Source organism: Aphelocoma coerulescens, chromosome 19, assembly GCF_041296385.1.
Source record: "Aphelocoma coerulescens isolate FSJ_1873_10779 chromosome 19, UR_Acoe_1.0, whole genome shotgun sequence".
Taxonomy (NCBI): domain Eukaryota; kingdom Metazoa; phylum Chordata; class Aves; order Passeriformes; family Corvidae; genus Aphelocoma; species Aphelocoma coerulescens.
The window spans coordinates 6,867,598-6,892,031 of record NC_091032.1 but is presented as its reverse complement, the minus strand read 5'-3'; the positions used below and the strand labels follow the sequence as shown (position 1 = coordinate 6,892,031).

The following is a 24,434-nucleotide window of genomic DNA, read 5'->3' as shown; positions in this document are numbered from 1 at the left end:
GGAAGATCAGGGGACTGGAGCACCTCATTTATGAGGAAAAGCTGAGGGAGCTGGGCCTGTTTAGCCCGGAGAAGAGCAGACTGAGGAGATCTTACTCTCAAATACATGGATCTGAAGGGGGCGTGTTAGAGGATGGATGGAGCCAGGCTCTCTCAGGGGTCCTGAGCAATAGAACAAGAGGCAAGGGCAGAAACAGGAGCAAGGGAAGTTGCACCTGAACATGAGGAAGAACTTCTTTACCATGCAAGTGCCTAAGCACTGGAACAGGCTGCCCCAAAAGGTGGCGGATTACCCATCCCTGGAGATACTCGGTCATCCAGGCACAGTTCTCAGTGCTCCAGGGAACGCTGCTCGAGCAGGGGGGCTGGACTAGATGACCTCCGATGTTCCCTTCCCACCGGAACCACCCCCAGATTCTGTGATCTCCCACCCCCCGGGGCAGGACCGGTCTCCCGGCGTATTTATCGGGGAGGCACCGCTGGCCCGCACTCACCCTCTGTCTGTCTCTGCTCGCCACGACTCCACCTCTCCCGTCGCCTGGAGCCGCGCGGACCTTGCCCCGTCCGCCCGTGGCTCCGTCCCGGCGGGGCGGGGATGCGGGAGCGGGGCGGCCCCAGCGCGGTGGGGCGGGCCCGGGCCGGGCCGGAGCTGCTCGGAGCGGCGACGACGACGACGACGACGGGATGGGGTGGGCGCTGCTGGGCGCGGGGCTGCTGCTGGCACTGTACACGCTGCTCCGGCACGGGCTGCGCAGCGCCCCGCGGCCCCGCGCCCGCCCCGAGCTGCGCGGCCGCACCGCCATCGTCACCGGTGAGCGCCGGCAGCGGCCGGCAGGGACCCGCGACGGGCCCCGGTGCGGCCCTTGCCCCCGCTCACCCCCGCGCTCCGCTCCGCAGGGGGAAGCAGCGGCATCGGCGCGGCCACGGCGCTGGAGCTCGCCCGGTGCGGGGCCCGCGTTATCCTGGCGACCCGCAGCGCCCGGCGGGGAGAGGCCGCCGCCAGCCGCATCCGCAGGGTGAGCACCGACACCGGCACCCCCGGGGAACCCCCGGCATTCCTACCCACGGGACATTCCCAGACATCCCTATGGCACCCTCAGGGCAGCCCTGGCACCCCATGAGCAGCTCCAGGACACTCCCAGGATACCCCTATGGCACACACACGCTGCCCAGCACCCAATGGGCAGCTCCAGGACACTCCCAGGATACCCCTATGGCACACACATGCTGCCCAGCACCCAATGGGCAGCTCCAGGACACTCCCAGGATACCCCTATGGCACACACATGCAGCCCGGCACCCAATGAGCAGCTCCAGGACATTCCCAGGATACCCCTATGGCACACACACACTGCCCAGCACCCAATGGGCAGCTCCAGGACACTCCCAGGATACCCCTATGGCACACACATGCAGCCCTGGCACCCCATGAGCAGCTCCAGGACACTCCTGGGATACCCCTATGGCACACACGTGCAGCCCAGCACCCAATGGGCAGCTCCAGGACACTCCCAGGATACCCCTATGGCACACGCATGCAGCCCTGGCACCCCATGAGCAGCTCCAGGACACTCCTGGGATACCCCTATGGCACACACGTGCAGCCCGGCACCCAATGGGCAGCACCAGGACACTCCCAGGATACCCCTATGGCACACACACGCAGCCTGGCACCCCATGAGCAGCTCCAGGACACTCCCAGGATACCCCTATGGCACACACACGCTGCCCAGCACCCAATGGGCAGCTCCAGGACACTCCAAGGATACCCCTATGGCACACACACACTGCCCAGCAACCAATGGGCAGCTCTAGGACACTCCCAGGATACCCCTATGGCACACACATGCAGCCCGGCACCCAATGGGCAGCTCCAGGACACTCCTGGGATACCCCTGGGCACCCCCAGGACACCATCCAAGACACCCAACAGGACATCTCTGAGCATCACATGAGTAACCCCCAAAACACCCCCATGGGTACATCCAGGAAACCCCCAGGTACTCCCAGGAGACCCCCATGGCATACCCCAGGAACAACCCCTCAGACACCCCCACAGGACATCACCAGGCAGCCCGAGATACTCCAAGAGAGGGGCACACTGTACCCTGGGGATGGCTGCAGCTTCTCATGCTGGGGGTCCCAGCACATTGCAGCCCTTGGGCCAGATCCAGTTCCCAGAACATCCCCCTGCCCCTGGCTGTCTCCAGCCCCCACCCAGGGCAGAGCACACCCCCTGGGCTGTCCCCCTGGCCCTGCCCCAGGCCTTGCTGTGCCCACAGGAGACAGGGAACAACGAGGTGCTGTTCATGCATCTGGACCTGGCCAGCCTGCGCTCGGTGAGAGCCTTTGCCAGCACCTTCCTGCGCCAGGAGCCCCACCTGCACCTCCTCATCAACAACGCAGGTGAGTGCCGGGACTCCAGATCCCCTCTGCACCCCCAGGACACCACCATGAGCTGCCACTGCCTCCTCATTCCACAGGGGTGAGCACCGGGGGCACGACAGAGGATGGCTTCAGCCTTCCCTTCCAGGTGAACCACCTGGGCCATTTCCTGCTGACCCAGCTGCTGCTGGAGCGGCTGCGGAGCTGCGCTCCCAGCCGGGTGGTCATCGTGGCCTCCAGCGCTCACTGCGCCGGCCGCCTGCACCCTGAATCCCTGGGCCGGCCGCCCTCGGGGCTGTTCTCCACCTTCCAGGACTACTGTGACAGCAAATTGGCCAACGTGCTGCACGCCCGCGAGCTGGCCACGCGCGAGCAGGGCACACAGGTCACCTGCTACGCCGTGCACCCAGGTAGGACCCAGCTCACCTTTGGTGTCTGTCTGTGATCTGCACACCTCTGTGTCCCGTTGTGTCCCTCTGTGGGGGTGGCCTTGTGCTTTGCTGCTGTATCACAGGGAATTCCTGCACGGGGAGCATCTTCCTGCTGCGCTGTGCGGCCCTTTGCATGTGTCCCTGTGCAAAGTGTCTCCTTTCATGGTGTGTCCCTTATCTTGGCATGTCCCTTTGCGCCTTGTCACCTTGCACTGTGCTCCTTTATACAGTGTGTTCCTTTTACAGTGCCCCTTTGCACAACATATCCCTTTATACAGTGTGTCCCTTCTCATATGTGTCCCTTTGCATGGCATCTCCCTTTGCACGTGTCCTCACATGGGGCACACCCACACACCCCCTCCCCGGCCTTGCATGGCCAGGACAAGCGTGGCAGTGCCTGGGGACAATCACAGCCGTGCTGCCCATGCCAAGGCCACCCTGGTCACCTCCCTTACGTGCCCATCCACTGGGGCACACAGGGGGACAGTCCATGGGGGACGCTCCATATGTGCCAATCTCCCACAGGGTTCGTCAACACTTCTCTGTTCCGGCACGCGCCGCTGTGGCTGAAGCCGCTGCTGCTGCCGCTGGCCTGGCTCCTGTTCCTGGACCCGTCCGAGGGGGCACAGGTGGTGCTGGACTGCGCCACGCAGGACGGCCTCGAGCCCCTCAGTGGCCGCTACTTCACTGACTGTGGCCCCCGGCTGCCATGGCCGGCAGGCCGTGATGACCGCCTGGCACGGGCACTCTGGGAGGGCAGCGAGCGGCTGGTGGGGCTGGGGGTGGCGGGGGGACACCGGGAGGGACATCAGGAGGGACATCGGGAGGGACATCGGGAGGGACATCGGGAGGGCCCTGCTGCTCCCACAGCACAATAAAGGGGCTGGTGGTGATGAGGGAGCCCAGGGGGTCCTGTGTGGGTGTGGAAGAGGAGTGTGCGAGGGCCGCCAGCCCTTGAACGTGGACACACAGCGTGCCCTGCACGTGCAGCAGAGCTGGGAGGGTGACAGTGAGGGAGTGTGCAAGGGGATGTGTGCGTGTGCACAGCGTGGGTGCGCAGAGCGGCACACCCAGGCCTGCACACGCATTGCAGGACACGCACCCTGCCCTGCACACACATGCAGTGTCACACGCACATCCCTTGCACACCCATGGTGTCACACACACATCCCTTGCACACCCATGCAGTGTCACACACACATCCCTTGCACACTCACGCGTCCCTCCCTTGCACACCCGCGCACACCGCGCATGCGCGCGCCCCCATGTTACCCGCGCACGCGGCGCCCAACATGGCGGCGCCCACGGCCCCGGCCCCGCCCCCGGGGTGTGGCACCGACCTCCCCAAGATGGCGGCGCCCGCGGGCCGCGCCCCCGCCGTGCGAGGCGCGGGGGGTTGTGGGGGCGGGCGGCGGCGGCGGCGGGGCCGCCATGGGGAACTGCCACACGGTGGGGCCCAATGAGGCGCTGGTGGTGTCAGGTACGGTCGGGACAGAGGGGCTGTGGGGTGACACGGAGGGGACCCTGAGGAAGTTGGGGGTCTTGGCTGTGGGGGAGTGTCAGGAGTTTGAGGGGTCTCTATCATGGGGGGACCGTGAGGGATTGGGGCGGGTCTCTACTGGGGTGTGCTAAGAGGCGGGGTTTGGAGTTTCCTCTCAGGCATTTGAGGGGTCTCGATCACTGGGGGCCCTGAGGGAATTGCGAGGAGGGGGATGTCTCTGGGATGGAGCCTCGTGGGAGGGGGAAATCGGAGGGTCCTGGCTGTGAGGGGACTCTCAGGGGCTTGAGGGGTCCCTATCGGGGGGACACTGTCATGGAGAGAACCTGTGGGAGTTGGGGGTGTCTCTGTGATGGGGTGTGCAAGGAGGGAGGAACTGGGGGGGGGTCCTGGCTGTGAGGACACTCCGAGGGATTCCAGGGGTCCCTGTCCTGGGAGGGCCCCGAGTGATTTGGGAATAGACAGGGAGATGGGAGATGCTGCAATGGAACTGAGGCTCCGGGGTGGGGTCCCTGCATGAACCCCGGGGCTCTGGGGTGGGGTCCGGTGTCAGCAGCAGCACCTCCGATGCTGCTGATTTCGGGTGATACCAGGCAGTGGCACCAGCAAAGCTCTGGGTCCCCGCTAACAGGCTTAGGCTTGGATTGCCAGGAAGCTGTCCTGTTCCCCGGGACAGGTTGGATTTTCCAGGGAAGGGGAGCTGAGTGTGAGCATCCCCCTGGAGCAGAGCGCTGCAGGTTTGTCCCTGCAGTGCCCATCTTCATCCATCACATCCTGCTGCTGCTTCCTCACCAGCGCATCTCCTGGACTCTCAGTGGTGCTGGCACTGGATGCAGGTGATGCCCATTGGACATGTGGAATGTCACCAGCAACTGACTGAGCTGACTGAGAGTGGGGTTAAACAAGCCAGCAGTGAAATCCCCCATGTCTGATTCACCCTGTAGCTGCTTCAATGCTGCTGAAGCTCCAGGCTGCACTGTGGCATGGACCAGGCTTTGTGCGGACAGGATTATTATTAATTAATTATTGTTAGGTGAATTCATTATTGTTAGGTGATGTGAGGGCTGGGAGCTTTACTCTGTGGCAGACTGAGGCCAAGTGCAAGGTAATGAGCACCTGGTAGAAAACGCATGTGAACGTCAGGGCTGTGCCTCAGTCACAGCTCTGCCACGCTTGCAGCTATGTTATTGTGGTTTTGGAGCCAAAGCCTCCAGCAAGCTGGGCTGATCTGTTATCAGTTAATCTCTCTTGGATGACAGACCTCTTACAGGAATTCCTGAGGAGATGCCAGGAGCAGGCTGCAGTTCTGGAAACAAATATGCCCACTCTGGTGATGGCTTCTGAGGAGTTACAAGCTGCACCCAGCAGCTGCCCGGAGCAGCAATATTCCTTGCAGTTTTCCTGGTCTGCAGTTCCCAGTGGGATCCAGAGCTGACGCTGTGCTTCCCTCCAAGGAGCCCCCTGTCAAAATTGGCACTGCTCGGTGAAATGCCACATTCACGGGAAGATTGGGAAGCTGTGCTCCAGGTGTGCCAGGATGCCCTTTAGTCTCAAAGCTTGGGTTTGCTTCTGTTCAGCTCTGGAGTTTACAAAACGCAGCTTCCAGGATGAGCCAGCAGGAATTTGTGGCATCTGCTTGCAGTTCCAGGCTTGGTGCTTTTCCACAGCCAGGAGCAGCGAGCCCAGGACACTCCTCTAAGTGCAGCTGCGTTTTGGGAAGAGAGCAGAGATCGCCCCGGGTTCTTCCAGTTGGGATGGGGTTTGGAGCTGCCACCAGGCTGGTTTTCCTCAGCTGCTGCCCAACACAGTCTGCAGATACTTGCTGAATCCTGAGGGCACCAACTGGGAGCTCTGCAGGGCCCTGCAGCTCCTCTGTGCCCGTGTGCAGAGCGGCTGCCAGGGCATTAGTGAGAGGGTGTAGCTACAAGCTGTTGAAATTCCAGGAACTTGAGCCATGTTCCTCCGGGGAAAAGCAGGGAGGACCTCTTGGGCCAGCATTAATTTGTGTGATACTAAGCTGGATTTGGGGAGAGAGGGGAAGGGAATGAGAAACCAATTATAATTACTAATAAGCCAAAATAATATTAAATACATTTTAGTTAATTTAATTTAAATAAACCAAATATTATTAGAGGCAGGCTTTTGGCTTGCAGTGTTGAATTGTCATGTGGTAGTTATTTGAAAGACTTCACTTTTTGGGAGGGTTTTCTTTACTTTCTTTATTCAGCCTGTGCCCCTTGGCCTTTAGTCCTGGGCCTCCCCTGGCACATGGGTTTTTCTGAGGAGGGTTGTTCTTTCTTTTCACTTTCTTGTGAGACACTCGAGTTCCTCCAGTGCTCAAGGAGCAGCCAGCTGTGCTTTGGGAACATGGAGCTTTGTAGCCTTATTTGGGAAGCTGCTTCCCAGGCACGGCTCAGCACTCCACTGGTGCTGCCATCCTTCCCCTGCTGAGCAACATCGATCTCCTTCTAAGAAACTGCACTGCTGATTGATCTATCGGTGAATCGTGGAGCCCAGGATTTGTAGGAATGCCCCACAGAGCCTTGAGTCTCCCCAAATTGTGAGTCTGACTTTTCTGGGAGACTCCCTTGGCACAAGGTCTGAGGAGGCTTTGGCAGGAGCGTGGCACATCAGTGAGCCTGCTCTGAGCAAAACTGGTGCTGGTGAAGTTTTCAGGGAAATGCACAAAGTACCTGTTCAGTCTGATATCTGAATGTTCCCACCAGGGAACCAAATAGGCTGTGAAATCCTGGGTTTGGGTTACAATCTGATTAAATGCAGCTTTTGTGGCTAAGGGTCGATCTGCTGATTTTGAAATACAGTGCGGTAATATTTCCACAGAGTGTCATAATAAGGAAATACATATTTATAATGACCATGTTCATCTAACAGTTACCAAACAGCATTGCCCAAATCTCTACAGTTGAAGCATTTTCCTTCTGGGTGGCAAAGGCTGCAGCAGAGGAGCTCTGAGGGGAACACCTGGACATACATGACGGGGGAAAGTGAGCACAGCCTTCCCTGTTCCTGCATCAGAACAAACTCCTGCTTCAGCAGAAGTTTAGGGAGTGAAAGGAGGAAAAAAATCAGGGGATTGCAACCCATCCCACCCAAGTTTATTTCCTAGGACACTACTGAAACAAATAAATTGCTTGTAACACCCTGAAGAGCACAAGTAGAGGTATTTGCCATGTCCAGCTAATCCGATTCCCTCTCAGGTGAGCAGAAGTCAGCTTGAGAAATACGCTTCAGCCCAGTTTCTCAAATTTTACTTTAGTGCAACACCCTTTGAGGCTCCTTGATGTCTGTCAAAGTAAAAGAAGAGCTAGCAGCTAATTCTACTTTTGTGGGGGAATTTTATACTGTATGCCAGCAGTCAGGTGTATGTAACCCTTCCAGGGCTGCTCTAGGCTCTTCCATCTTCTTACTGCATCCCTTTTACTCCTCAAGAACCGCTCATGTCTTTGAGACTGTGCTGTTTTCATGTTACTTTTCTAAGTTGAAGGCCTTAAATAAGAATTTCTTGAGGCTCTTGAAGCCCTTCCTGCAAGAGACCTACAGTCCACAGTGCAAGGAGGAACTGGTTTCTCAGATATTATGAAATAAATATGAAACTGCCTGGAAAACCATTGCCAAGGAACTTGACAGTAGCTCACTGTTCAGCTGAAAGAATTTATCAAGTAAGTTCCTTGTTTTGGCTTGAATAATGGAATCAAGAATGTGCTTATTGAATTTGCAGACTGAGCTGGGAATGGATTCGAGAGCTTTGAAGAGCTGGATCAGGATCAAAACAAACTCTGGAGACTGACCCAATGGGCTGAACAAAATCTGATGCAGTTCAGGAAGGAGGAATGTAGAAGTTACACTTAGGTGAGAACAGTCTATTGCATGAAAATGGAACAGGAAGGTCCAGGCCATGTCCCATGGAAAGACGTGGTGAGCAGCAAGAGCCACCTGAACCCTAAAGCTGGTGGTGCAATTCCAGTTCTTCAGCCTCAAAAGAAACAGGAGTTTGTGGGAAGGAGCAGGCAGCTTCAGCTGGGTCTCACCTGAGGTTTTGCCCTGTGTTCATACAGTTCATTCAGTTCAAACTGTTCCCCAGGGTTGTGGTTGGGGTGTCCCACCTCTCATACCAAGCAAGCTGTGCAGGAAACTTGCAGTGCCACTGATGGTCATCTGCCAGGTTTAACTGAGTGCTCCTGCAGATTTAGGCAAGCCAAAAATCTTTCCCCGTGGTTGGTTTCTCACTGCTTGTGATGCTCAGGGGTTGCTGAGAGTGCAGTGTTGCATCTGATCTCAAGTCATGAGTGCTCAAAAGGGCCCTTACGCAGCTCATCTGGGATCTTTCCTTCTCAGGAGGTGCTTCTTCACCTTTTTACAGGTGGTGGGGCTCAAGGTTTCCCTTGTAATGTGCTTGTTAAATCTCCAGAACTTGCAAACTACTCTTTGGAAATCCTGTTAGGAGCAGATGGACAGTAGTCTCAGGCCTTCACTTTTGGTTTCCAAAAGGAATTCTGGGGTAGTATCTCTGATTTTGTTGTGTAGCTTCATTGTTGTTTCTCTTCTCTGAGTTGCTGTTTACAAGATGAGTTACTAAATGTATTTTTAAACTCAATCTGTAGCATTGTTACTCATTAAGTCATTTTCATGTAGATTACATCCAGAATAAGATAGCCAGTGTAATCTGCTTTCATCTGCTGCAGTGACCATCAGAAGCTTTTATGGATTCAGCTCAGAACCCTGCATCTTTTTAAATTAATTTTTGTTAACCTTGTACCATTCCTGCATGTGAACAAAGCCTAATTTATATGCACAGCGGGGCCTAAGAGCCAGACACTGACTTTAGTCTGGGCCCTGCTTTAGGATGTGATTTTCTTTATGTATGCTTTTGCATTCCTCTATCTCTGCATTATCTTCTGCCAGTAACTGTTTTCAATTACCAACTTTTTCCTGGTCTACCCGCACTCAGCAGCCTGTTTACCATGACCTGATTTTGGAACGCTCACCACTTCCTGCCACAGAGGTAACTCAGTGCCCGAGTTACCTGGGAGAGCAAACAACACAGAGCTTGTTCAGATCATCCCAGCTTTGATGTTTTGAGCCCTGTGTCCCCAAAACTGTTGAGGCTCACGTTCTTCCTTGCTCGCTTCCTGCATCTGCTGAGAGCTCCTTTTATCTACCAACTCCCAAGCGATTAATCTTATTTCATAATAAAAAAACCCCAAACAAACAGACAACGTACTTTCCCCTGGCTCTGGGAATTCTTGCTTGAACATGGGACCCCTTTACTGGGAAGAGGCCAAGCTGGCTGGCAGCTCCCTGGCTATGAATCCTCCATTTGTGGCCCCGCACACTGCCCCGGAAGAGGCACGGTGGATGTTTGTGGAAGTGATGGCCAAGCCACTGTGAGACCCAGTCTGCTGGAACAGTGGGCGTATTATAGCTGGAAAAGGCAATTTCTCTGCCAAATCTCATTGTGCAAGAGGGTTTATTCTTCAGCCTTGCAAAGATTTCGCTTTGTTGGTTCCTTTTTCACTTGCTGCCTGAGAATTGAGAAAGAGACGGCAGGACTGCCATGGAAAATGAGCCCTCAGCTCCTCAGCCTTACCAGGACGGAGCTCTGCTGCGCTCAGACGTCCAGCGTGCGTGAAAGCAACTGGCTGGCATCCCACTCCTCCTTAATGTGTTCGTTTTCCCTGTTTTTTTAGGCTTTGAACAGTTTTTGACATATAATCTAGCTCAGTAGACTGTGCCCTGCAGCTGCGTTGTGTAGCACCAGGAAGCAAATGTGGAGCTCGTTTTGGGTGTGATACTAAATAAGGTATTTTTGTGCATTTCCTGCAGAAGAAGAGGAACATCTGTGTGGAGAGGTACTTTCCTGTAACAATGGTGGGTTTAGGGTGCAGAGCTTTCTCAGGATATTATTAAGAAACAATTAACAGAGGTTTGGAAAAGACCACATAGACCCTGTGAAATAAAATACCTTTCCATGTGGTGCTGCTTTTCCCGAGTGCCAGGAACACCTCCCTTCCTGTTCTTGGAAAACAAGGGCCTGGCTGAGAGGCTGAGCTAACCAGGCTGACGCCCTCCAAGAAATGTTAAAGGCATTGTGGTTACTGCAGGATGTTGTATCATCAGCTTCTGTAACGCTTGCCTGGCTGAAATAGCCTTCCAGCTATGGGAAGAAGCCAAAGGCTGGCTCTGAGCTCTAGGCTGTGCAGCACAGGAGATCTGAAAAAGTGTGTAAAGCCTTTTCCCGTTCGTGTTTAATTCTTACTGAAGTGCAAGGGTGAAGAATTGTAGATGGGGCTCATCTGCTGGTTTGTCAACCATTGCATAGAAGCCAGCAAAGCAGGCAGTATGTGGCCAGTGTTTGGAAGCAGGCAGAAGATAGCTAAACGCTGGGGGACTGGGAGGAAGAGGAGGAAGACAGGGAGGACAGAGTCCCCTCCTGCGGTCGGAGGGCCCTGCAGGCATACTGGCCTGGATGTGTGCTGCTTCTTCTTCTTCATTTTGATCTCTTGCAGGAAACAATAATGGTCATTTTGCTTGAAAGGCCTGCTGGCTGCTGGCTTCATCCTTCTCCCTTTCCCCTCCCACAACCCAAAGCTCCTACAGCCACGCTGTGTTCCGCCTTCCTGCTCTTCCTGTGCGCCGGCTCTGTCTTGCCTGTAGAGATCCATCCCGCAGGGCTGGAACTGTCTATTGCTCTGTTTGTACAGCACTCATCTTGCTGAGGGCCTCGGGCACTGCTGTAGTAAGAGTGATTATGGAGAGCAGACAAGAGAGGTAATTCTGGCTCGATCTGCCTGAGAGTGAGCAGCTCCCAGCCCTGGTCTGAGCTGGGGAGCTGCAGAGCTCCTCCCTTCCCAGCCATGAAAACCCAGGGCTGATCACTGGCAGGGTGCTCTCTTGAAAGGCAGCAGGTGTCTTGTTCTTAAATCAAAGATACAAAAATCCAGATGGCATCTTCTGGCTTCACTGGGATCAAATCTTAAATGTGTCAGAGGAGTTCTGGAGGCTGCCTGAATCTTGGGCACATCCAATTCTGAGATGGACCATCAAAGCATCAGACACTGTGCTACTTACACAAGTCAGAACTAGGAGGTATTTTTTGGGAGCTCAAGGGTTCTTCCCTCCTCCAGTGCTGACTTGAGAGCTCCTCTGGGAATTTAAGGGTGGTGTGAAGGAAAGGAGGTGGGTTTGTTACATGGCTTTCCCTAACAGTTAACATCACAGTTGAAGATACTTATATTGATTCTGGTTGCTAAAAGTGCTTAACAAAACTAAAATAAAGCCCTGGTTTGAGATACAGTCAGTTTCTGCGTGTTGCTGTTGGTCATAGTACATACAAATACTATTTTCCAACTTTATAAGACAATTCCAAAAAAAGGTTGCCTTGGGAAAACTGCTGCTTGAAGCCCATGGAGAGGAGGAAGAGCATGAACTTCTCTGCTTGTAAGTTATTCCCTGTCCAAGAGCAGGTGCATGTGTGTGATCCTCATGTCTCTGTGCTCTCTGCTGTGCTGCAGGTGGCTGCTGTGGCTCTGATGAGAAGCAATATGTGTATGGAGGCTGGGCCTGGGCATGGTGGTGCATTACTGACACCCAAAGGTAAGGAGACCCCTGTTGTTTGTGGGCTTTTGGAGTAGGAATTTGGCAAAATCATCCCAGTGGGGCTGTCAGCAGTGTCTTTAGGAACACTGGACCAGGCACTGCGTATGAAACCAGGGGTGAACATCAGGAGTTCTTTGCTGGCTGTTGGCATGGGGACAGCTGGATGCCACAGTGCAAAAGACACACAAAAAAAGAAATCACATGCTTTCAGCTGAAGTACTTTTCAAATGGCCTCTATGTCCTCAAGAGGAGCCAAGTCCTGCCCAGTATGGCCCAACCCCTTAGCCAGTAACAAACCAGTTTGTGACCTGCAGTGCACCAGTGCCGCCCTCTGCTCCTCAAGTCTCTCTTTGTAAAGACTGCTGGCTGCTCTCACCTTGGGAGCAGACTGCTCTGATTTAAAACCACGGGATTTCCTTGCTCTCCCTTTCCTCAGCTGTAGATTTTGCTTGCTGCTGCTTACAGTCTGGGCTCTGAGCTGACATGCTGTGGTAGTGCTGCTGTCCTGCTAATACAGCTCTTTGTCTCTAGGATCTGTAGGAATGCTCCCTCCCAATACATCCCTCATGCTCACTGATGCAGGTTTCCTCCATCTGTGTAAAAAAATAACAGGGAAAAGGATAAAGACGTGACTTTTGGGTTTTACACTGAATGATGGCCAGAGGTTGTAGTTAACCCTTACAGCCTCTTCCAACCTCTTTTGCCTGCACCTGTGTTGTCACCAGCAGACAAAGTGAGCATGTGGCTGCCCTCACTCTGCGCGTGATGGAAGGTGGGAGGGGAAGGAAAAGCCCAGCTTGTGGGTTTAGTGTTTAAGGGCTGTGTTTGATCCAAACAAGCTTCATTCCCAGATTTTTGTAAGACACCTTGTTGGGAGAACTGTTAATTAAACAAATGGTTCTTCCTTCTCCTCTTCTTTTGTGAGAAGTGCAGAGAATGGTGCAGGACCCTGACTTGCCCAGTGCAGGAGATCAGATATATTTGGGAGGCTGATTTTTTAAGTTAAGGATAGGCTGAATCCAGGGCCAAGAACTGGATTGCCAGGAATGAGCTGTTATATGATAGAGGTCTGGGCATTATTTAGCAAATGGGGCTCTTGACAGGAATTCCAGCATCCAAACAAATCTTCTGCTTTAAAATCCATATCATTCAAACAGTTCATGCCGTGGGATGTGGGGCTTAATTCTCCTTTCTCAAATGCCATAAGCTGTGCCCCAGATGGAGCCCACTGCATTAATATGAAGAGTGAGACAGATTTCCTTCTCTGAAATTAGGACATTTTTTCTGGAACTTCTAGTGCTGCAAGCAAGAGAGACAGGAGCAATTGTGTTGCTGTCAGCGGCATCCCGCCAGGTAGCATTAACCTGGGAACAAAAGGAACAGTTAGAGCTGGCAGGGTGCTGGGCACTTACCCTGCTCCAACCTTGAGCACTGGGGAAAAACAAGGGGAAAAAATGCTGTCCCTGTTTAGGGGTCAGAAATAAAAGCAGTGAGAGAGACAGCGTGGTCTAATATGCCTCTGGGGGAGCCAAATGGTGTTAATTCAGCTTCTCAGGACAGCACTTGGAAGCAACTTCTCTCCTCAATGCCTTAGCCAGGGGTGGGTAGCCAGGTCCCTGGCATTTTCATTTTTCTGGCCTCTCTTAAATATTGACATAGAAGCATCTAAATTATTACCAAAAGGAATTTTTCTGTGTGCAGAGATTACTTCAACAGGGGATTCCAGCTGACACCAGGATGGCGTAGATGGTTCAGTTTCATGTGCAGGGTGGGCATGAGCCCCCAGCCTATCTATCCTCATTAAAAGAAGCTGCTGTATGCTGCAAACTCCCCCCCCAACGACCAGGGGAGCTGATTATGGAGCCCTGGGAGCGGGCAGTGGGAAAAAGGCAAACTGAACAGGGAAAGGCTGAAACCTCAAAGTCTCGTCTGTCCTTTGCAACGAGTGTCTTACTCTCTGGTAACTGCTCTGTGTATTTGCTGTCCTACCCTTACTCCTCCCTGCTCAGAGTGTCTTTGGAGGTTTTGACCATCCTCTGTCGCTGCGAGAATGTTGAGACGTCGGAGGGGGTCCCACTGTACGTAACAGGGGTTGCACAGGTAATAATCCACCAGCTTCCTAACACCCTGTCTAACTGTTTATCCCTCTGTTTTCAGCAGCAGCAGCAGCAGCAGCAGCAGCAGCAGCAGCAGGATAACAAAAACTAATGATTTTCTGATGGGATAGCTGAAATCTCCATACCCTCCTCTCCTTCCCCTTCTCCTTCTGCAGCACTTGCCCTTTGGCACTCCACAGTTAACAGATAATGCAGACAGGTACATCCCTGGCAAATTCCAAATTCAGCATTGCTGTACCAAACGTTTGCTCCTGCTGTAACCCTTTCCTTGCCAGCACTGTCTCCATTGTGGGCATGGGGGAGAGCAGAAGGGCATCTGCTTTTGTGTGGAGGCACAGGCAAGCCAGGTTGGATTCTGTACAGGATTTGGGACAGGTGGGAAGGCAGGCTTTGTGCCATTTCAAAACTGCAGCTGTGCCTGGCTCTGCACGGTTGGCTATGGATTCCCATTCAGCCCTTCTTCCTCCATATGGAGACACTGCCCATTTTGGATGTTGTCACCTCTGAAAGTACAGCACAGAGACCTCGGATGAGTTGCAGCACACAGGACTGACATTATGAACCATTAATGACCAAACATCCCTGTGAACAGAACTAAGAAGCAGCACAGTTTGGGAATTAAATTCCAAGTCTAGATTAGGCCTTCAGAAGGCTGAAATCCTGCAGTATCTGATTAAAGCTGTGAACACATGGCAAAAAATGCCTGTGCATGTCCTGGACAGTGGGATGTGTTTTATCAGCTCCCAGTTTGCGTGCCAGTTTAATTAGGACAGTGGCCAAGGCAGGCATGAATTTGCAGGGATAGGTTTCAGCACTTCCAGCCAATTCTGGAGCAACTCAACGTGCACGCAGCAGCCCAGGGCAGCCCCTTCATGGTTCAGATGTTTGACCTAATGTTCACTGACACAAACTCTCTGCCCCGTGGCTCCCTGTCCTGACTCCCGACGCCTTTCCGGCCCATTATGGCTGACGTGGGAGCCAGGCTTGGCTTCGTGGAACAGAACCTGCCACAGCCAAGGTTCTGTCCCTTGTCTTACGAAATTATGACCTGCAGATTGCTGGGACTGACCGAAGTACCTCAGGCCCACCTGGGGTGGCTGAGAAAGCTCTGGAGCTGCAAGATCTGTTCCTGGGTGCCTGATATTCTACAGGCGTGGCCATAAAGAGCTGGAGACTCATTTCCATCTGCCTTTGGGTCACGGGACACTGGAAAAATAGAGAGAGAGGTGAACCAGGTCAGGGAGTAGGTCTGTGTAGGGCTAACCCAGGGCTGCTTCTTCAGCATCAGTGCCAGGTTCTGCCAAGCACCAGTGCTCGTGTGAGGTGGGTGGGAGCATCCCAGTTCTGTGCTGTGCTTCTGAACCAGTGACACCATCCTGTGCTGCCACAGCATTGGGCAGCATGGCACAATGAGCCTCTGACAGAGGGCCCTTTGTGGTCCCAAAGCTGCAGCTTCTGGCCCCTCACTAACCCAGCAGGAGGGAAAGGGTCACGGGATCATTTCCAGTCTGGATTTCAGCCTTTGCTGATAAATTGCTTTTAAGCATTATCTGAAAATCTATTTCTTGGCCGCAGTGCCCAGTCTGTTTCCAGTCACAGATGTGGTCCCTCGGCTGCATTCTGTGCCTGTCTTGCATTACTCACATTACATTGTGATGAGTGCAGCAGGTAGCTTGGGGCAGGAGATGCAAAGGGAAGAGCTGAGTGTGTGTAACCTGGAAACGTGCAAATATTTTACGTTTTTTGGCAGGATTTCCCTAGAGATAATGACGTTACAGCCCAGGTGTGAGGACGTAGAGACGGCGGAGGGGGTAGCTATAACTGTCACAGGTGTGGCACAGGTACAGTAACTCCAAAACATCATTTCAGGAATGCATGTCTCTAACTTACATCTGGTTTTCCCCCTTAAGAGGTGGCTGTTGTCCAGGGAGAGAAGCCAACTATGGAATAAATCCGTGTACCAAACCACACTGTCCTTGTTGGTACAAACACACTCCAGCATGTTCCATGTGGTGAAGGGGGTTGTGACCTCCTCCTCTCCCTAAAATAATTTTTTTCTGGTGTCTCATTTGTCCACGTGGCAAATGAGGTGTGTGGGGGTGACTTGCTGTGTTTGTGGAATGCTGATGTGCTGTGGTGGCCTTGGAGCTGTGTGTGACCCCACAGGACTGACCCATAACCTCCTGAGATGGTATTGAGCTTTATATTCCTTTGGATTGTTATTGTTAGCACATGGACCTTGTACTTCTTCATGGTGAGTTAAAACTTAAAAAAAAAAGAACTTAGTCCCTCCAGGTGTTAAAACTGGCGTGTAAAATTTTTGGCTGGAATTGAATTTTGATTCTCTCCAGCTTTCTTCAAATGTAAGAACCTGCTTTTGCTGCTTGTGGCAGCACACCAAAACCCTGCACTTCTTAGAGTCTGAGGTCTGCTGTCCTGGTACAGGCTGTCCTTGGGGCCAAGTCCTGCCCTGGGTAGGATGCTGGGAGGGAAATGCTGTTAGTTTTTGAGGGAATTGGGCTCCTCAAACAGGCAGCTGGATGCTGTGATTGAAAATTGTTCCTGACAGCTCATTCTGGATGTACAAACCAAGAGCGGCTCTCAGTGCACAAAGGGCTGTGGTCACTGTGTGTCCAAGGCATGTCCAGGTGTGTTGTCACAGGATAAGTGGCTGCCACATTCCCTGTGGGGAGCTCTGGAGCCAAGGGGAGCTGCTGAGTGATGCAGTGATGTGACCAAAATCCCTCATGGAGCCAGCACCCTTGGTTTCAATTTTTCAATACTTTATATCCATCTTTCAGTTCTTTTCCAGTTCTATATATCCATTTAGCTGCTAAGGCGTCACAAAACCCCAGTGGTCTTTGCATGGTTGGCAAAATGTGTGCACCCATGTCTCCCTTCACACTCTTTTCCTAAATCTGTAGGCCTTTCCTTCTGTATTTGGTGTTTCTCTGAAGTCAGCATTCCCTTTTGTCCTAGTTTTGGGAAATCCCTCCATTGTCTGCAAAATGGTCTGGTAGCAGAGGGCTGGATCACCAGGTGCCTTGATTTAAAAATGCAGACCCCAGTTCATCTCATTCATGTTATTCTCTCCTCTCACTGTTCATTCTTTCCACTGACAGTTAATTTTAAAGCTGGGATCCAAGGAATTGCCACGCAGAAAGCAGCCTCAAGGCTGTTGGGGATGTGCATGGCAGAGGTTACCTTAACTTTGCAGAAGTACTTTTGAGACAAAGATTTTTCTTTTAAGGGCTTGAGCAAAAAAAAAGAAAGGAAAAAAAGCAAACAACTTATTCCTGGAGAAAGAGCTTTCAAAGTGTTTGCTGTAATGATAGAAATTCTTAATGTGCACAAGGATGCTGTTCTTTTCTTGAGGAGGGATTTAGTGAGTGCTCACCAGTAGTCTCCTCCCTGCGTTGGCTGGGTGCTGGGATGTGCTGGGATGCTGCTGCCTTGGGCCATGCCGAGCTCTGTATCCTTCTGTACCATTTTCCTGAGCCTCCAGCTAATTGGATTCTCTGTGCTCACCCCTCACTGTGAGTGCAGCTGGGCGGAGCAGGGTGCGGCGGCATCGATCCTGCACACGATTGCTGGATGGAGGCTCTCTGATTCCCTGCCAGCCGAGGGCTCTCCCTCTGATGGGAATGACATTTGAGAAGCACTGAGTGTCGCAGTGCCTTGCCTGAAACCCTGCAGAACACACTGAGCACGAATTGCTCAACTCTGGTTTCTTTTGTGCAGCCTTTGCTTTGGAGGTTGGGATCTGTATTCCGTGCAGAGCCAGGCTCCCATGGGCTGTCCAGGGCTCACCAGTGGAGGCTGGCTGGCTTTATCCAGAGGCTGAATCATTCCTTGCTCCTAAGCACCGCAGGGATTCTCCTAATGAACATCCCGCCCTGTGCTCTGTCCTCCCCACAGCTCCCGAGGGTGGGGATTGTTTGGAGAGGTGGAATTGCTGGCAGATGCTCACCATAAATGTTGCTGCTGAGTCTAATTGCTTTTGATACTTGCAAAAACCTGTTCGCTGTGGCAGGGCCTTGTGCAGGGCTCATGCTCCTGGGTGCAGCTCCAGAGCAGCTCTCCCAACTCCCCCTTGTGTGGGAAGAGCACACTGCTGGCCTGGGTGTAGGGACAAGAAACCACTGTGGAATTGGCCCCGAAAGGATCCCGAGAGGCTTTGGGGACAATGAGGAAGAGGATTGCCACACTTGCCTGAGGTTGTTTGACATTTTTGACTGGGAGAACCAGTTTGGGAAGCAGCAGTAGGAAATAGGCTCAGCCTGAGTTGGCCTTTCTTCACATTACAAGGGGCAGGGTTGTGGCAGGTGAGTTTTGACCAGTTCACTGTGTCTAACACAGTCCACCTCCTGTCCCTTTAGAAGACAGTCAGTCCCAGTTGTCCTGCTCTCTGGCAGGGCTGGGGCCAGGTGCTGCAGTTTGGCTCCAGAGGGATCATTTTGGATGGATCTCAAGAAAGAGTTGTGTTGCTTTTGCAGCTGGAAGCGCTCTAGAAGGTATCGGGACGAGGTCTGTAGGCTGTGAATCCCTCAGTAGTGTGTGCTGGGACCCTCAGAGGGTCCTTGTGCAGCATCTGTGGCTTTGGAGGTCTCTGAACCAGGTCCGACCAATGTCCTTGGGGCAGGACTCCGGGTGCCACCAGCTCCTTGTGGGACAGGAGGCACTGCCCAGCGCAGCTGTGTCCATGAGAGGGTGCTGTAGGATCCAGAAAGCTGCGTGGCTGCTATGGACCTGCTCCTTCTCTGGTGCTGCCAGGCACAGAATGTCCCTGTGCCCAGCCTTTGCCTGAGCCCTCAGACTGGACAGGGCCACCAGGAGCTGACATCTTGGTGGGTTGCAGCTCCTCATAGCTGGGTGCTGTAGAGCACAGATCTCCACTGCCTAACACACCCCACGGGGATTTGTAATTCATTTTGCCTTTAAAAAGCAGCCCTGTGACCAGCAGGACCATCCTAAGACCCTGGCTTGGCCGGAATGGGGGTGCTTTTACACCTGGCTCTGGCTGTGGGAGGTGAAAATATTGCTGGGGTAGCTGTGTCCCACTTCTGGGGATCGTCACCAGACTGACAGTATGGAGCAGAACAGCCAAGTCCTGACCATGACACATTGGGGTCTGGCAGCTCCCAGCTACAGGCAGGACAAACCAGTGTGCTGTGGCCTTAATGTCTCATCACTCCTTCCAGGGAACACTGAATACAGACCCTGTTCCCAAGCTGCTCCTTGGGTTTGTCAGACTCTTTCTTGTTTTCTGCCTTTCCTGGGTCAGAGAAAAATTAATTCTGAAAGAGGAGGGAAGTGAAAGGTAACAAAATGGCTTTTGGCCAGGGATGGTAACAGCCAGCTTTCTTCTGACTCTGGTGTTGGTGCAATGGCTGAACTGGGGCTTTTTGTAGGATTTCTGTGAGTTGGGACTGGTAGGGCCAGGCTCTGTCCCCACTGCTGTGGGACAGATGGCTGCAGGGAGCACCTCCACACTGAGCTGCTGTAGGGGTTTGGACAGCAGCACAGAGAGCAGGGCCTCGCTGGCTGGTCCAGTGGCCTGGCTCAGCCTGGTGACAGCTCAGTGCTGTCCCTTGGAGCATCAGTAGCATGGGGGCCTGGCACCCTGGTGGTGGTACTGCTGCTTCTGCTGCTGCTGCTGCTGTTGGGTGCCTGCACCTCCTGGACAGGCACCTTCAGTCCCTTTGGTTCTGTCTCCTGTCTCTAGGTGAAGATAATGACCGAGAAGGAGCTCCTGGCTGTGGCCTGTGAGCAGTTCTTGGGGAAGAACGTGCAGGATGTGAAGAACGTGGTCCTGCAGACACTGGAGGGACACCTGCGCTCCATCCTAGGTATGGAGGGGCTCATCCCCTGGAGGCATCTCGAGTGGCTTTGTCCCTTCTCAGCTGGCTGGTCCCAGCAGTATCGCTGTCACCACACAGCCACACGGGACCTTCCTCTGCTGCCTGCAGAGGTGGCATCTCCCCTCCAGCAGCTCCCTCTGTGTGGCTGGGCGTTGTGATAAATAAGTTTTCGGTGCCTGCAGCAAGAGATGTCTGAGTCCCCAAGGGCCACAGGTAGCACATGTGGGTGGTGGTTGAGATGTTGGTGCCACTGCAGGGGCAGAGGATTATGCCCTTATGCCCAGGCCTGAAGAGATTAGGGACAACAAGGATGTTGCTGAGCTTAGACCCACGTCGTTGCATGTTACCTGTTCCAAATAAAGTGCTTCACCTTCCTCCACTCTGCAGGTACCCTGACAGTGGAGCAGATCTACCAGGACAGGGACCAGTTTGCCAAGCTGGTGCGGGAGGTGGCAGCTCCCGACGTGGGTCGCATGGGGATCGAGATCCTGAGTTTCACCATCAAGGTACGCCCAGATGTTGGGTGCTGCACTCTGGGCAGAGCTGTGGGAGCAGCAGGAGAGAGCCTGGCCCTGACTCCCCTGCTGACAGCCTGTCCCAGCCCTCCGGGAGTTTCCATGACAGCCGCTGCAGCATGTCCTGTATCCAGGCAGCTGGGCCAAGAGCAGCTGGGTAGCTGCCTCTGTAAACAGGCTCGTGGAGGGAGCTGGCAGATAACCCAGCCCCCTGGGAGTGAGGGAAGATGTCGGGATGGCCTTTTTCTCCCTGCCCTCCCCTGTTTGTTTGGAGCAGCTGACATGGCGTGTTCTGACCCCAGCCTGACCGTGCTGAGCTTCAGTAGGAAGGGAGCAAGATGGAGTCACTTGTTTGAAGTGCTTATGACTTATCTCCCCTCCCAAGGATGTCTATGATAAAGTGGATTACCTGAGCTCCCTGGGGAAGACTCAGATTGCAGCTGTCCAAAGGGATGCAGACATTGGAGTGGCAGAAGCCGAGCGGGATGCTGGCATTCGGGTGAGTCCAGAGATGTGCCGGGCTTCCCTGGAGCAGCCTCTTCTGCTCCAACTGCACGCTCTGAAGCTCTGCTCTCTGTTCCCTCTCTGCAGGAGGCAGAGTGCAAGAGAGAAATGCTGGATGTCAAGTTCATGGCAGATACCAAAATAGCAGATTCCAAACGGGCTTTTGAGTTGCAGAAAGCTGCCTTCACTGAGGAGGTCAACATTAAGGTGACAGCATCCCACAGCCCAGTGCTGTTCCCTGGAGGGTCTGTGATGGTGTTGGTGGCTCTGGGACTTGTCAGCTTCCTCCTCCTGCATCTGTTAGGAGAGCTAGAGGTGGAGAACCCAGGTCTGTGTGTCACTGTGAGCTCCTTGCAGCAGATGCCTCTCCTGTTTGCAGATATTCGGTGGGACTTGGAGGAGAGGAAAGGGTGGGGAGGGTTGAACCTGGAGCTGGTTGGGATCAACTGCTGTGGGAAGAGCAGCACTGAGGATTGGGATGTCACCCCTGGGAAGAAGTTCAATAGCAGGAGTCGTGTCTGTTTTTGGAGTCCTTGTATCTGCACACAGGAGTTCATGGCCCAGACCCCTCTTCTCCTCTTCCCCGTGTGCAGACTGCAGAAGCCCAGCTGGCCTACGAGCTCCAGAGCGCCCGGGAGCAGCAGAAGATCCGCCAGGAGGAGATCGAAATCGAGGTGGTGGAGCGCAAGAAGCAGATCGAGGTGGAACAGAAGGAGGTGGTCCGGATGGAGAAGGAGCTGATGGCCACCGTGAAGCAGCCGGCCGAGGCCGAAGCCTATCGCATCCAGCAGATCGCCGAGGGCGAGAAGTGAGTGAGCCCCTGCCCTGGGCTGGGGAGGTGGGAGCACAGTGCTGCCCTGAGCCCCAGCTCCTGGGCTCTCTGAGGGATCCAGGTTGCTGCAGGGCTGTGTTTCCCTTTCCAGGGTGAAGCAAATCCTCCTTGCTCAGGCGGAGGCGGAAAAGATCCGCAAGATTGGAGAGGCCGAGGCTTTTGTGATCGAGGCCGTGGGGATGGCGGAGGCTGAGGGGTTAAAGCTGAAAGCAGAAGCGCTCCAGAAGTATGGAGAAGCTGCCCAGCTGGCTCTAGTGCTGGATGCACTGCCTGAGGTGAGGAGGGAGCAGCTTTCCCTACTCCAGGTGGACCAGGGGAGTTCCCAGACTGGGCCAGGTCTCCTGGAGGCACAGCAAGGCCCTGTAGGGACCTTTGCCAGTGACTTGCTGAGCAGTTCCTTGACTCTCTGCTCCTCCCTGCTTCCCCAGATCGCTGCCCAAGTGTCTGCTCCCCTCTCCAAAGTGAATGAGATCGTTATTCTCAGCGGGGAGAAAGGCAGCACCATGTCCGATGTGAACCGTCTCCTGGCTGAGGTCCCCGCCTCCGTACGTGCCATCACTGGTGTGGATCTCACAAAGGTGAGCTGGGCGCTGGCAGCTGGCAATGCCAGCTGCTCCTAAGGCACAGGGACCTGCCTGGAAGCTTTCAGTCTCCCAGGGAACCTCTCCTTCCCCAGCCCTGTCCACTGCAGAGTGCAGGCAGCTCCCTGCCTTCCCTTCCTGCAGCCCTAACAGCTTCTCTCTTCCCCTCCTGCAGCTTCCCCTGTTCCAGAAAGCCACCGAGGCCAAGGAATGAGGTTGGCCAACCCAAAGCTAGTGAAGATCACTCCCTGTTATGCACTCAGACATCAACTGCCTTCAACACATGGGAATTCCTTTTATATCAAAGACAATCCGAGTTTCATTTGTAACTGGTGCCTTATTTTGTAGGGCCAGAAAGATGCATGTCCTGTCTGCTGCTCTTTTTATTCCAAGGCTGGGAGAGGATTTATTTTCTAATTAACCTTGTGTTGTCTCAGGCCAATCCCATCCCCGGTTATGACTGGCAGCTTCTCTGGCGTTGCAGTCCCAGTGCCTTGCTGTTCTCTGCCCTGGGGTGAGCACCTGGAGCTGGGAGCAGAGGCTTGGGATGTGGAGCTTTAGGAAGAGAACCAGGACCTCCCCTCCCCTGGGCTCCTTGCCCTCTCTCAGTGACCCTCCTGGGCACTGTCCCAGCCCTGCCTCTGCCCACAGCTGTCCCTGTGGCTGGCTCTCCCTGTCCCTGTGTCTCACCCCCAGGGTCCCTGCAGTGCCAGCAGCCCTGCCCATGCTGGGTGGGTGGCAGTCACCCCCCCAGGAGGGTGACAATCCAGCACTAGCAGTGGGTGCTACGTAGCCTCTCCCATGCTGGCTCCCCTTGGGGAATTTTCCTCATAGGATCTGGAGCAGGGAGATCTCCACAGGGCAGAAGGAGCCCAGCTCAGCCCTGGTGAGGTCCCCCCACTAGAAATACCAGAAAGGAGCGCTGTGCCAAAGCCACCCATCCCCTGAGAGGGCAGTGTCCCCAGATGCTGTGGCACTTCCTGACCCCACAACTACTCAAGCAGAATGGTGGTCAGAGGTGGGTTGGGGGCCCAGCAGGACACTGAGGTGGGGACAGGCTCCTCCAGCACAGCCTGTACAGCTGCCCCTGCCTCCCTCCCTCCCCCTGCCTCTTCTGGCCAGTGGCTTTGCTGCCTTGAGACAATGTGAAAGGGGTTGTCCCCTGTGTGTGCCCGTCCTCCCCACAGTGCCACAGAGCCCTGTGCTGGCCCTTGCCCCTTCCCTGCCTGTCTCGATGCCTGTGCTCCGTGTGGCTGGCACAGCCAGACCCTGTGTGAAGTCAGCCTGGCCCTGCTGGGGGCTGGGGGCGTTTGGGGGTCCTGCGCCCACAGCTCAGTGCCCCCACCCCGTGCCATAGGGCGGGGGCAGGTCCCTCCCGGTGCTGTCCTTTGCCAGGAGTGACCCACGGCTGGGGGGCGCGGCTGCTGCGGGGCCCCCCCGTGCCCTCCCAGCGGCGTTATCGGTCCCCGGCCTGCGCTGGCCCGCGGGCGGCGGGCAGGCGGGCCGGGCCGGGCCGGGCCCTATCTGCATGTGCCTGCGCCCGCCACCCCGCTGCTGAGAGATAATAAACCCTTGTCACCTCCTGCCTGGGCTCTGTCTCGTCCCTCACGCCCGTCCGTCCCGCCCCAGCACCCCCGGCTGCGTTGCCAGCCGTGGCCTGGGCTGGCTGGGGGCTGCTGGCCCCGGAGTGTTCCCGCTGGGATGGAGGAAGGAGGGGTGCGTGGAGGTCAGGCCCCGGCTCACGCTGCTCCTGCAAAGCTCCTGGGAGCTGGCGGCTTCCCCACGGTCACCGTGTCCCCACGGGCTCTGTGTCGCAGCCCTCCGTGGGGTAGAGCCTTGTCCTGCTGCCACGGGGATGAGTGTGGAGCTGGGAGGCACCGAGTGAGCTCCACTGCACGGCCCGTGTTACCCCGGGGGCTGGCCACTGCACGGGCACCCCAAAGAGTGGCACCCTGGGCTCTGGAGCAGGGCTGAAGGCGCTCTGTCCCAACAGCCAGGCTGTGGTAGCAGCTCATGTCCCCCTGCCCTGCCACCGGAGTCCTGTCCCAGCCCCACGCACCCTTCCCTGTGCTGGGGCACAGCAGGGCAGCTCTG

General features: G+C 54.7%; 1 protein-coding gene across 4 annotated transcripts; it reads left to right on the top strand.

Moving 5' to 3' along the window:
* The first annotated feature begins 468 nt into the window (after positions 1 to 468).
* Positions 469 to 23,925, top strand: FLOT2 (flotillin 2). 4 transcript variants are annotated; one of them, XM_069033456.1, is made up of 14 exons: positions 469 to 810; positions 897 to 1,015; positions 2,282 to 2,405; positions 2,483 to 2,794; positions 11,846 to 11,927; positions 15,798 to 15,888; positions 19,773 to 19,896; positions 20,296 to 20,414; positions 20,809 to 20,922; positions 21,015 to 21,134; positions 21,521 to 21,735; positions 21,851 to 22,034; positions 22,188 to 22,337; positions 22,516 to 23,925. In XM_069033456.1, the coding sequence occupies exons 1-14, from the start codon at positions 684 to 686 to the stop codon at positions 22,552 to 22,554; spliced, it is 1,920 nt and encodes a 639-aa protein (XP_068889557.1). In that variant the 5' UTR covers positions 469 to 683; the 3' UTR covers positions 22,555 to 23,925. The 4 variants fall into 4 exon arrangements, with proteins under 4 accessions (XP_068889557.1, XP_068889558.1, XP_068889556.1 ...); XM_069033457.1 differs by lacking the exons at positions 469 to 810; positions 897 to 1,015; positions 2,282 to 2,405; positions 2,483 to 2,794 and adding exons at positions 4,152 to 4,295; positions 13,940 to 14,008; XM_069033455.1 differs by lacking the exons at positions 469 to 810; positions 897 to 1,015; positions 2,282 to 2,405; positions 2,483 to 2,794; positions 15,798 to 15,888 and adding exons at positions 4,153 to 4,295; positions 13,940 to 14,030.
* Positions 23,926 to 24,434: the final 509 nt, after the last annotated feature.